The sequence below is a fragment of the Delphinus delphis genome, chromosome 13, assembly GCF_949987515.2.
Source record: "Delphinus delphis chromosome 13, mDelDel1.2, whole genome shotgun sequence".
NCBI lineage: Eukaryota > Metazoa > Chordata > Mammalia > Artiodactyla > Delphinidae > Delphinus > Delphinus delphis.
The window spans coordinates 37,255,803-37,269,065 of record NC_082695.1 but is presented as its reverse complement, the minus strand read 5'-3'; the positions used below and the strand labels follow the sequence as shown (position 1 = coordinate 37,269,065).

General features: G+C 43.8%; 1 protein-coding gene and 1 non-coding gene across 3 annotated transcripts; one reads left to right on the top strand and one right to left on the bottom strand.

The window, feature by feature from the left end:
* Positions 1 to 1,389: 1,389 nt before the first annotated feature.
* LOC132436593 (endothelial differentiation-related factor 1-like) lies at positions 1,390 to 1,818 on the bottom strand. Of its 2 annotated transcripts, XM_060029510.1 has the most exons (2): positions 1,609 to 1,818; positions 1,390 to 1,557 (listed from the first exon to the last, which is right to left on the bottom strand). In XM_060029510.1, the coding sequence occupies exons 1-2, from the start codon at positions 1,816 to 1,818 to the stop codon at positions 1,390 to 1,392; spliced, it is 378 nt and encodes a 125-aa protein (XP_059885493.1). The 2 variants fall into 2 exon arrangements, with proteins under 2 accessions (XP_059885493.1, XP_059885492.1); XM_060029509.1 differs by having other exon boundaries at positions 1,390 to 1,818.
* Positions 1,819 to 12,997: 11,179 nt separating this feature from the next.
* Positions 12,998 to 13,108, top strand: LOC132436703 (U6 spliceosomal RNA). Its single transcript, XR_009521855.1, has one exon. It is a non-coding gene; the product is annotated as a U6 spliceosomal RNA (small nuclear RNA).
* Positions 13,109 to 13,263: the final 155 nt, after the last annotated feature.

Here is a 13,263-nt window from a genome sequence, read left to right as displayed (position 1 = left end):
GAATTGTCTTCCACGAAGCCGGTCCCTGGTGCAAAAAAGGTTGGGGACTGCTGATCTAAATTAACTTTAATTTAATAAATAATTTAATTAAAGTATTAATGAAATTATTTCCCTTAGTGTCACATCACAGAGGCAAATCTTAATTTTGGTGACTGGAATGGGGTAACTATTCCTCTTATTTGCAAACTATCACTTGTTGTTACTGTATATACAGCAGTTGGATTTTTGTTTTTAATTTACTTCAGTAGCTTTAGCCTTTCCCACCAAGATTCAAGGCAATCCATTTGCCAATTTTTTTCCTAAAAATCTCTCATAAATTATAAATACTATACACAGGCTAAATCTTTCCTGTACTTCCATATAGGACATAAATCAGTATCTATATGATGTTTCTCACTAATAAAAGGAGTGTCTCTGGTTCCAGAACCAGGCAGTTTTATTGCAATACTGAGTTTCCACAGTTCAGCCAAAAGTTTGAGGATGAAGACTTGCTGCAAAAAGCCTTAACTAGTTCTCAACTGCTTTCTCACTTGGCATATAAATACGAAACTTAGAAATGGCCACTGGTACAATAGCTGTGAGTGCATATTCCTCCCGTAGAATATCAGAAGAGACTTGCAGTTTACAGACAAGGCTGGCAAGGTGTTCGGAAATATATCCAGAAACCTGAGGAAATTAGTGGAAAGAGAGGCTTGTTATTTCTGTAAATATGCTAGAGTACATTTTGATTTTACACCTGAGGAACCAATTAGATTAAGTATGTTTGTAAGGTTTGGGGTTAAGAAAATACTGTCAGTGGAGGGTTTTTCTTAGGACTTCTTAATTGATTCATCAGCGAAGTTACCAGATCCCAGTCAAAGAAGATTCTAAGTTTTACAAAACTTAAGGTAACTGTCAAAGAGCTAGAATAGCTTTATCACCTCTGAATAATGCCTCAATGAAGCTATATCGTGAGGAATCTATCTATCTATATATATATATATATTTTTTTTTTTGGAAGGGCAACAAATGTTTATTAGCTTCTCTACGAGCCAGGCGGGAGACGCAGTTCCTCTCCCAGACGGTGGCTGCCCACCCTGTGCGAGGTGGTCCCCCTCCGAGCTCCCTGGAGCCACCCTGGTGACGGGGCAGACCCCAGGGGAGAGGAAGGTAGCGTTCCGCACCCCACGTGAGGGACGGGGACAGGGAGGAAAATAATCAGGAGAAGCAAACACTTTGCAAGGTTTTGTTTGTTAGTCTGACAGCAGGTAGGGGTAGAGGGGGCTCCCGGGCAGGGCTACCGCCCCGTGTTCCGCGTGGCCGCGTGAAGAGACCCACGCTGGCGCTGGTGGTCACGCGGAACCAGCCAGACAAGATCAGCTGGAACGCGCTGATTTCGAAGCTTTGTGTTCATTTCGCCCTGGGCCCCTTCTCGATCGGCTTCCCAATGTCTTTCCCCCGGCGCTTAAGGCCGATGGCTCTCTCGATTTTGCCCAGAGCCTGGTTGTTAGAAATGGCCCGGCCCCTCTCACGGTCAGCGACGACCTGTGGCTTTTCGTTGATTTTCGTCGCCAGGTCCTTCTGCGTCAGCCCTTTGCTCTGCCGGCCCTGCGGGATCCCCTTGCCCACCTCCAGGCTCACCCGGTCGTGATGCAGCTCCTCAGTCCCCAGGTCCAGCTTGGCTGTGTTCTTGGTGATCCAATGCTGTTTGTTCTGGCCGGCAGCCCATTTCTTGGAAGCCTCCACATATTCTCCTCCTCTCTGAGCTGCTAGAGAGGAGGACTTGGCCTTGGCCTGGGCGGCCATGGGGCCCTTTTTGGGCCAGTCACTCTCAGCCATGGTGGGGCAGGTGGTCCGTCCGGCGGCTCCGAGGCAGCTGCTCGAGACCCGGCGACGCGACGTCCCCTTGTCGCTCGGCCGCTTCCGGGGCTCGCCGCGGCCCCGCTCCCTAAATCTGTATTTTTAAATTAACCCTAATTGTAGGGTGAACAACTGTCCCAGCTGACCTGAGACAGAAGATTTCTCAGGCTGAAGGATTTCAGTGCTAAAACCAGGATAGTCCCAGGCAAACCAGGATGGTTGGTCACCCTACGCAATGGCCTGATGTATATCATTAGATAGAGTATCTGGATTCTTTCATGCCTCAAAAATCTACATGGCTTGCCTGACTGACTCTAGACAGTCAGCAAGCTTTTATTCATTGCCTGCTGGGGGCCAGGATCTGGAGATGATGTACAATTAGTAGACAAGCATCCCTAACTGAAATATTTTGTGTGTCTCACGCCCTGTGTCTTATGCTGATAGCCCCACGTGGATACAACTATTTCCAGGTTCGTGTTGCTTTTGGAGCTATTAGACTGAACTCAGCAAAGCAAGATGACCAAAATTAGCCTTTCCAGTGGATTCTGTCTTGGTTGTGCTCTTGTCATCTAAGTTAGATATGATATCAAGAAACGTATAAAAACATTTCCATGTGAAAGCAAATTAAAAGGGGCCAAAGATAGATTGTAAACAGCTTGCCCGCCTTCCCGCCTACTTTCCTATAAATATTAAGTTAAATATAGTATATGCCCTAACATTGTAATTCACTTCCACGAGGATTTATTGGATGATTATCCTGGGTCAAGCCCTGTGCTAGGTGCTGGGACTACAAGAACGAATGAGAAATGGTCCTGCCCTCAGGAACCTTCCATCTAATGGGGAGAGAAACATGTGTCACTTGGTCTCTATTTGCCACTGTCTCCCCCAGATCCATTCTCGCCCTCTCTCTGCCTTGCTCCACGCCTCAAGGATTGACCTCTATGAGCTGCATCTCTGGGGCTGTCTTGCTCTGTGGCTTCTGGTTGAGTTCAGCCAATGGGAGGCATTGTTTTGGCTTGAAGCTCTGGCCATTGGTCTGTGATTGTAATTCTCTCCTCCAAGCCTCCAGCACTTGCAGGGCTCCCTTAGCCAATAATCAATTTCCTTACCTCTGCCCACTTCTGTGAATAGTCCCTTCATAAAGTTAGTTTCATGATTTCATCTGAGTGTGCCTTCTGTTTCCTGTACAAACCCTGACTGATTCAATAGGTAAATAAACTACTGAATTAAAGGAGGTAAGTGAAGTAATAGAGGTATATACTCAAGTAGAATGGTGTGATACAGGAGGGCATGCTCAAGAATGCCCAGAGAATGGGAATGAGAAAATGCTTCTTGATCTGAACGCTGAAGGATAAATAATAAGTGGGAGAAAGACCTGGAAGGGGCAATGTCTAGCATGGAGAGAAAACTCACCAGGATGTATTCATGCAACTGTTAGCAGGTTAGGGCAGCTGGAGCACTAAGTATAGGGAAGGCAGCAGAGGGAGATAGTGTGGAGAAATAGACTTGGTTCAAGACATGTAAGGATGTTAAGCAATTCTGTTCATTTCACATGCACACTGCCTGCCTCTCTCTCTCTCTCTGCCAAACACTGTTCTAGGCACTGGAGATTCATTAGACCATAAAATAACAATCCCTGCTCTTAGGGGATCTAAAACAGGGCAGCAGTAGAGATGTAAAAGAGGGGACACATATTGTAAAGGAAATCAAAAAGGAGGACAATGCCCAGGACAGTGCAGACAAATCTGAGAATTTTTTTAATTTTTAATTTTGAAATAATTATAGATTCCCAGGAGGTTACAAGGAAATGTATAGGGAAACCTCATGTACACTTCACCCAGCCTCCTGCAATGTTCACATCTTATACAATTATAGTAAAATATCAAAACCAAGAAATTGTCATTAATATAATCACAGTGTTTTCAGATCTCATCAGTTATACACACACTCGTGTGTATGTGTAGCATCGCCACCATAATCAACACGCTCAAGCCATCATGTTACCTCTTGATGGCCACATCCATCTGCCATCCCTAACCCCTGAAAACTACTAATCTGTTCTTCATCTCTATAATTATGGTATTTCATGAATGTTACATAAATGGAATCGTGTATCATGGATCCTTCGGGGATTGGCTTTTTTCACTCAGCATAATTTGCTTGTGGCTCATCTAAGTTGTGTGTATCAATATTTCACTCCTTTTTCTTGCTGAGTAGTATTCCATGGATGTACCAGTGTTTGTTCAACCCACTGAACCCACCGAAGGACATGTGGGTAGTTTCCAGTGTGGGGTTATTATGAACAAAGCTGCTATGAAGAATTGTATACAGCCTAGATACTTTTTGAGTGAATGAATGAGATAAAATGGATAGAATGCAGTGACCAGCTGTAGGGGATGAAGCCTGACATTGTTAGTAAAAAATGAACCCCAAAGCACGTGCAGCCACCAAGTACTACAAAAAGGGTTTATTTTGTTTCATATATGTATGTGTCTTATACATATGTATACATATACTTTATTAATAATCAAATGGTATCTTTTAAAATAAAACAATTTAAGATAAGCAAACTGAATTTAAAACTCTAAAGTAAAACTTGACAACATATTTACGTTGTCAAGAGACAACAGCTCTCAGTACAATCATTTTAAATATTTAAGTAAATTTTAAAGGATCTTTGTTGTGATCTGGCATTTTTAAAATTCTGACGCTTTACAAATTCTGTTTTGTTAGTTGCTTGAGTTCCTATTCTGCAATGTGCTATTATTATTATGCAGGATTGTATCTGTGCTCCTGAAAGAGTTTTAAAATTAATTCTAATTTGAAGAAAGAACATTCTACCCATAGAAAGTTCAAAAATAAAAATGATGAAGGACACATTTCAGGAAAACACACATGGTATTTTATGTCACCTACTTTAGAATAATTCCAGGATAGTTTCTTTTACTTTTGTTTTATTTATTCTACTTTTTAATGAATTTACAAATAACCCAAAATGTTCCCTAGTTTTTTTGCCTTCCAGAGTCACAATTTCCTTCAATACTCAAATAAGGATAATTCATCCTGGCAAGTCTGTTGCCTCCTTTTGGATAAAAATCTGGCAATAACCCAAAGAGCATTTGTAAGGGCTCCTGATCTATCTACAAGATACGTGTATAATTTCTTTGCCCATTTTAATATTTTAGGTGTGTTGCCTTCTTCTAAAAATTTGCAGTCAGTACCCATGAAGAATTTTTTTTTCCATGTAGAAAAAGCCTAGTTTGGACTTCCCTGGTGGCACAATGGTTAAGAATCCACCTACCAATGCAGGGGACATGGGTTTGATCCCTGATCCAGGAAGATCCCACATGCTGTGGAGCAACTAAGCTCATGCGCCACAACTACTGAAGCCCACTCGCCCTAGAGCCTGTGCTCCACAACAAGAGAAGCCACCGCAACGAGAAGCCCGCGCACCACAACAAAGAGTAGCCCCCGCTCGCCGCAACTAGAGAAAGCCCACGCACAGCAACAAAGACCCAACGCAGCCAAAAAATTTTTTAAAAAGTAAACGACCTTAAACAAAAAAGTCCAGTTTGCTCAGAAAAACCCAACAAGCCAGGTGATATATTCTATTATTTATATGCTCCTGTTCATATTTTATTATTTAATTTGGACTTGCAACTACTTAGGCAGTTATGGATCAGAAGGTGAGGCTGAAATGTACTATCCAACTGATAGAATGATTTATTCCTCCACAGGTCATTGGTATAGGCTCCAGTTGTCATCAAATACATATGGTATTTTACCTATCCTGTTGCCATGGAGATCAAGAACCAAATTAAAACACATTTGCCAGGGTCATAATAATGTAGTCAGAATTTAAAGAAAAACTTGATTTGCAGTTATATATAATTTTGCTTGTTTGCTCTGACGGTCTGTTGACTTCTACGTGCTTTAGTTTATCAATAATAATAGAGCTTCTCGAGCCATTGACTCACATGGGTCTTGACATTCCATGAGCCCAGATTCAACACATCGTCTGGCAGTCTGCTTGGGTTGGCCCCTGGATTGAAGAAGAGAGGGAAGTCTGGGATAATTCCCAAATGTCTGGATCTGGTGACTGGGATCCCATGGTAAGGCAAGCTTGAGGAGAAAAAGCTGGATTAGGAACTGTTGAGTCTGAAATCCCTGTGGGCCATGCAGTCCGAGAGGCAGCCAGTAGAAGGCTGGCTATGAGTGTCTGAGGTTCCATGTCACATCAGCCAAAGATGATGGCTTGGCATTTTCCCCAAGAAGAGAGTCCTGGGGAATATAAACATCTAAGGCTGGGACAGAGGAAGAAGGTCAGGAAAAAGACCGAGCAGGTGTCTAATGTCTGATTAAGTGCCTGGCACACAGCTGGCACTCTGCAAATACTGTGAAAGAATACGGAACGCAGCCATGGGGATCTACAGCAGGATGGTTGGGCAAACAGGCTCAGCTCACTCTTACCTGTAACTAGTCAGAAATGTGCCTGGGGCTTCCCTGGTGGCGCAGTGGTTGAGAGTCTGCCTGCCAGTGCAGGGGACACGGGTTCGAGCCCTGGTCTGGGAAGATCCCACATGCCGCGGAGCAACTGGGCCCGTGAGCCACAACTACTGAGCCTGCGCGTCTGGAGCCTGTGCTCCGCAACAAGAGAGGCCACGACGGTGAGAGGCCCGCGCACCGCGATGAAGAGTGGCCCCCACTCACCGCAACTAGAGAAAGCCCTCGCACAGAAACGAAGACCCAACACAGCCAATCAATCAATCAATCAATAGAAATGCTGTAGAATTATTAAAAAAAAAAAAGAAATGTGCCTGGACCCAGAGGTTCATGTAACATGTCGACCACTCTTCTCAGATCACTTCTGGTCAGTGCTGCGTCCACGTCACGTGCCCTTGGTCTCCCTTACATGTGCCTCTTCTCCATTTCTCTGGGGTCCTGGCTTGGTTCACCCCAGGGATCTCTTCCCGCCTGCCTGTGTCATCACATCATTGCAGGGGGAGCAGTATACACTGCCTCTCACAGCATAATTGCGGTTTGTTATTATCCTAAAAGACCCTCTTCCTGCAGAGGGGTTGGGATGGATGAGATAAAGGAGATTTAGAAGATGGAGAACTCAGTGAGACTAGGTGGAATTAAAAGAATGAAGGGGAAGGTGAACCCCATCCTGCTACAAATAAAAGGAACAGTCTGAGGAGTAAGAGGAGAACCCAGAGAGAATGGTTCAGTAATACCAAAGACCAGCTGCTTTAAAAAAATAGTTGCGGGGGCTTCCCTGGTGGCACAGTGGTTGAGAGTCCGCCTGCCGGTGCAGGGGACACGGGTTCGTCCCCCGGTCCGGGAAGATTCCACATGCCGCGGAGCGGCTGGGCCAGTGAGCCATGGACGCTGAGCCTGCGCATCCGGAGCCTGTGCTCCGCAACGGGAGAGGCCACAACAGTGAGAGGCCCGCATACCGCAAAAAAAAAAAAAAGTTGCGGGACTTCCCTGGTGGTGCAGTGGTTAAGAATCCGCCTGCCAATGCAGGGGACATGGGTTCGAGCCCTGGTCCAGGAGGATCCCACATGCTGCGGAGCAGCTGGGCCCGTGAGCCACAACTACTGAGCCTGCGCTCTGGAGCCCGCGAGCCACCACTATTGAAGCCCGTGCACCTAGAGCCCATGCTCTGCAACAAGAGAAGCCACCGCAATGAGAAGCCCGCGCACAGCAACGAAGATCCAACATAGCCAAAAATAGATAAACAAATTTATATTAAAAAAAAAAGTAGTTGCTAGTCAACTGTGCCAAATGCCACGTGGAGGACAAGAAAGAGGACAAAAAGTAAGCCGTGGATTTGGTGATCAGTAGCTCCGTGATGTGTTTAACAATAAAACTTCCCACTGGCAGAGAGAGTGAAATCCAGGCTGCAGGTCAGGAGTCGTGGGAAGTGAGGGAGGGCTACACGCCCCAGGCTTTCTCATCCGGGGCAGGGCATCGTTGGACACACTTAGCGCATCACAACCCCAGCAGTCCCCAGTGATTCTGCTCCTTCCCTCAGCTCACAATCCAGTCCTGCCTCCAAAATAAGTCCCAAGCCTGACCACTTCTCACTCCGCCCAAGGAGCCACCCTTGTGTGGCCATCTGTCCAGGTGATGGAAACTCCCTCCCCCCTGGTTCCCCTCCCACCTGACTGTCCCATAATCGGTCCTTCACAGTGGCCACAGGGGTCTGTTAAAACTAGTCAATCAGACCATATCATTGCCCTTTGTAAATCCTCCACAGTGATCCTGTTATTAAAAATAATTGTTCATATCTGACCCTGCCATACTACATGATCCGCACTTTCTGCCTCTTAGCATCCTACTTCCCCTTCCTCTCGCTGCCCTCCGCCATGTGCGCCTATTTTCAGTTCCTCAAACGTGCAGGGTTTGTTCCTACCCTTGCACTTGCTATTCCATCTTTCAGGCAGGGCTTGCTTCTTGCGCATGAATCCTGCACCCCCTGATCCCTATGGCCCCATATTGGTTTAATGCTCCGCTGTTAGCATCTTGAAATTCTTCATTTTTGAACTGAGGGGCCTCACCTTTCCATTTTGCACTGGGCTCTGCTCTCAGGGATCGTCCCCTCCTCAGAGAGGCCTCCCTTGGCTTCCCAGACTAAAGCTGCCCCCACTTTCCAAAACACAGGCAATCCCCTTATCCCGTTTTATTTTCTTTGTAACAGCTTTCACGCTCTGATATGTTCTTGCTTAGGTATTTATTTGCGTGGTGTCCACTTCCCTCCCCCTGGAATGTAACAGGAGCTCCTACAGGGTAGGGACCATCTATTCTGTCTCGCCCCAACGTCCGTAGAACCTCAGTGTGTGGAACACAAGGCTGCCCAACATACATTTGCTGATAAATGAGCTGTTCCAAGACTGAACTCCCTGGACGCAAGAGAAGAACCGTGCTCGGTGTCATGGAAATTCTAGAATGCTTTTGGTATTTATATACATCCTGATCAATAATTAAATTTTTGTGGTGCTGGTCTGTTCTGATAAATTCTGATTTCATGATGAGGTTAAATGGGATATAAATTCTTCTTATTATATTCAAGGTTGGTCTTTTTCATGAAAGATTTTGAAATCTGGATTCAATGCCTACTTTTGCTGCCTATGTTATATGAGCCTAAAACAATCATTTTAGTTTAGTCTGAATTTTTTAAAAGAGGTTGTTGGTCTACCTTCCAATTACATTGTGCTCTATGGCTCAATAAATCATTTTTGTTTGTATTAACTAATTTGACCTGTTCAGTAACTCTATACAAGAGATAAGGTGGCTGTGTTATTTTACAGATGGACTCAAACTATGTTGAAGCTTGATGAGAATACAAGAATAATAATCACAGATATTTAGAGCTGGGAGTAAGTGTTGAGATTATTTCTTCCAATAATTTCTCATTTTTAGATGAGGACACAGAGAAATCCAGAGCCCACCACGAGGCAAGGATTTTGACAGAACCTGATTCTTAAATCAGTGAACTTTATACTTTACCCTTGGTCCTCTCTGCCAACATTTGCCCCAAAAGAGTATTTACAGTCTACTTCAAAATTTTGCTTTTTGATGTGAATTATATCTTTAATTTTATTAAATGAATGGCTGAATAGATGAAGATAAAGAAAGAAAGAAGGAGGGAAGAAAAGGAGGGAGGGAGGGAGGGAGGAAGGAAGGAAGCAGAGCTAGGGAAATTATTACTATTGTTACTGAACCAGGATCGTTTTGCCTGACACTCAGCAAGCCAAAACACTGAGTTGCCAAGTTTTGCAGCAAAGAGAAGGTTTATTCACAAGGCAGTCAAGTGAGGAGATGGGAGAACAAGTCTCAGACCATCCTCCCCCTTTGGGGTGCAAAGGCCTTGGGGTATTTGGGAGATAAAGAATAAAGAAGCAGGATGGTCTGAGGGGTAAGGAACGTGGGGAGCATGAGGAAAGTGCTTGGGAAAAGGTGTGGTAATTGTCATCGTTCTATGAAGGCCTCTGCACGTTCAAAACTGGAGGTGCTTAACATGGTCCTGAGGGTGGAGTTTTTGGCCCTCTGACATCGAAACATCACTGACTGGACACTCACACATGCCCAGTTGGAGGGTTGGTGGTCCTAACCAGTGTTAACCACTTCAGCTTGGTCCTATCCAGCTCATCTCCAACTAGACACAGCTGACTCCAAGTACCTGGAAAATAACTTGGGCAAACATCTTATTGCTTCAGCTGCCTGCTGCTTGGAGGATGTGCAAGTCTTAAAATGACCTTGATTAGCAAAGGCAGGTAAAATGGATTTGACTAATAATTACCCACGGTTTAATTATAATCTACATAAGTCATTTATTTGGATCTTTATGCTCTTGTCTTTTACTTCTCTTATGCATTCCCTCCTTGATTTTTTTTTTTTTTTTTTTTTTTTGGTGGGAAGGGAAGGGACTTCTGCCAGAGTAGCACTCCCTCCCAAGCGGGAGTGGGTTGACACACGGGAGAATCCAAGTTGTGGCAAAAGCATTAAGGCTTCGCTCTCTTTCCTCCCCTTTCTGACCTCACTGGTGCAAGACAGCAAATCCCAACTTATCCACAGGACACATGCAGGGCTGCCGGGTTACACAGCTCCACGGACCACGGACATCATATCCTGGAGTTGGGCTCCACAGAAGAAACAGCACAAGTGGCACAGGCTTTCTGGCCTGCTCTGTGCCAAGTAGTTACCCGAAGGGAAGCCCAGAGGTTGTCTAGCTATGCCAGTGGCAGGGTGGGCCGATATAATCAGCCCACCTACTATGTCGGTGGGCCGACATAGTAGCAAGTCCATTATGGGCACACATCTAAGATGCTCTGTCCAAGCCCAAACTTACCAACAATAAACCTGACATTTTGAAGTCCATCTGTCTGACTTCTCTATTTCTCAGTTAATACCCTGTGCCTCTTTTTGTTGTCCTTCTTAATTAAGATGACCTTGCTTCTAGGTGTCCTTAGTTACTGACTAGCTATAATATTTTACAACCCACTTAAATCTTGAATGTAATGATGTCATAATTATGAAAGTAACCAGATTCACACGAAGTGTTACCTAATCTTAAGAACAAAATGGCATCTGTGAAAACAGCTGAAACAATTAGAGGAAGAAAGTTTTTGGAAGCTTCAGGATTTTTTTTTTTTTTTGCGGTACACGGGCCTCTCACTGTTGTGGCCTCTCCCGTTGCCGAGCACAGGCTCCGGACGTGCAGGCCCAGCGGCCATGGCTCACGGGCCCAGCCGCTCCACGGTATGTGGGATCTTCCTGGACCGGGGCACAAACCTGTGTCCCTGGCATCGGCAGGTGGACTCTCAACCACTGCACCACCAGGGAAGCCCTGCTTCAGGCTATTTTAAAAGTAATTAGTACTAGTTAGCAATAAAGTTCTCTTCTAGGAAATTACACTTAAAGGGGGAACATGGAATACAGAAAAAAATCTACCACTAGAGAATGAACCACCAGTCTTCCTAAACATTGGTTCCACTTTCAACAAAATGTGGGTTGTCGAAAAAGAGCATGTAGATGCCAGCCAGGACTTCAAATGGGTCCAAACTTGGACAACAGCAAACTAACAAGAAAGGTTCTCAGGGTCAGAGTTTGCACTGATGCGGCACAATTTCCCATGATTGACTTTCCCAGAACTGTGCTCTCCTCTTTCTGAGAAAAATACCCAAAGTACTGCTTCTTCCTTTGGCCAACCAATCACCTCTCAGGATAGGACACATCTGTTTGTAGGTGTGGATTGTAGTTGCTCAAAAATGACGTGAGGCTTCTTAAAATGATAATAGGTCAATTTGCTTTGAACTGATCTGTTTTCCAACAGAGCTAAGAGGTTTTCCACTAAATCAGAGATTCAGCAGGTAGTCAAAACAGCTGAAATGAGGTGTAGGCAGGACTTCACATGTGTCCTGTAATTGCCCATCCCTATGTCCAAGCAGAGCAGAGATAAACTCCAGACTGCAAGTTACTCAGACACAAGGATCAACTTCTAAGGGCCCTGAAAGGCAGGTGAACCAGTTCAAAACAATGTGACCTGCTTAGAAAGTATTGAGTATCTAATAAGTATTGATTGGCTAATCCTTCAAAACTTGCAAAGGGGGCCCAAGACAATCTTGAGATTTCAGTAGCCAGAGAGACCCAGACAACACCTGGCTATGGTGACTCTCTAAATTGCTTTTAAATGAATTTTTCGCTGAATTTTCAGTTCAGCTAATCAATTATCAAATTGTAGTAAAATACTCACTTATATGCTCAGTGTTATCACTTTAGTTAAAATGTGTTTGCATGTATTTTTTAAAATGCCAAATGACTATAAATAATCTTCAAAATGTTTTTTAATTAATTTTTATTGAGTATAGTTGATTTACAATGTTGTGTTAGTTTTTGCTGTACAGCAAAGTGAATCAGTTATACATATATGTATATCTACTCTCTTTTAGATTCTATTTCCATATAGGTCATTACAGAGTATTGAGTAGAGTTCCCTGTGCTATATAGTAGGTCCTTATTAGTTATCTCAAAATGTTTTAACTAAGCATTTACTTTATTTCATATTGTTGCTTATACTTTCAATCAAAGAAATTTGTTTGGCCTATAAAAGAATATACATAGAATAAATTTCTATTTTATTATATTATTATTTTTTTTTTTTGGCTGCGTCCAGTCTTAGTTGCAGCACGTGGGATCTTTCGTTGCAGCAGGCAGGCTCTCTTGTTGTGGCACGCAGGCTCCAGAGCATGTGGGCTCAGTAGGTGTGGCAGGCAGGCTTAGTTGCCCAACAAAGGATTGAACCTGCATCCTCTGCATTGGAAGGTGGATTCTTGACCACTGGACCACCAGAGAAGTCCCATAAATTTCAAATTAAAAAAATATATATATATATATATATATTTTTTAAGGCTTTAATGAGTCCTATTAAAACATATTTGTGGGGACTTCCCTGGCAGTCCAGTGGTTAAGACTTCGCCTTCCAGGGGGTGTGGGTTCAATCCCTGATCAGGGAGCTAAGATCCCACATGCCTCGCGAGACATGCCTCGAGGCCAAAAAGCCAAAACATAAAACAGAAGCAATATTGTAACAAATTCAATAAAGACTTTAAAAATGATCCACATCAAAAAAATCTTAAAAAAAAAATTGTGTGTGCTCACTTCGGCAGCACATATAAATACTAAAATTGGAATGATACAGAGAAGATTAGCTTGGCCCCTGCACAAGGATGATATGCAAATTCATGAAGCATTCCACATTAAAAAAAAAAAATTTGTGTAAGATAAAGTAACTCAAGGTCATTGTTCCTGATCGTGTAGACAGCCCGCCCTCTAGTGTTTCTTTCTAAACCCTACCGCATTTTAAACCATAATCTCAAAATGCTAGGTTAATAGGATTAAGAACTGTGTCATCAAATT

What these genes read in the sequence shown, in the direction of transcription:
- LOC132436593 (XM_060029509.1), bottom strand. Translation starts at nt 1,818, where the DNA reads ATGGCTGAGAGTGACTGGCCCAAAAAGGGCCCCATGGCCGCCCAGGCC.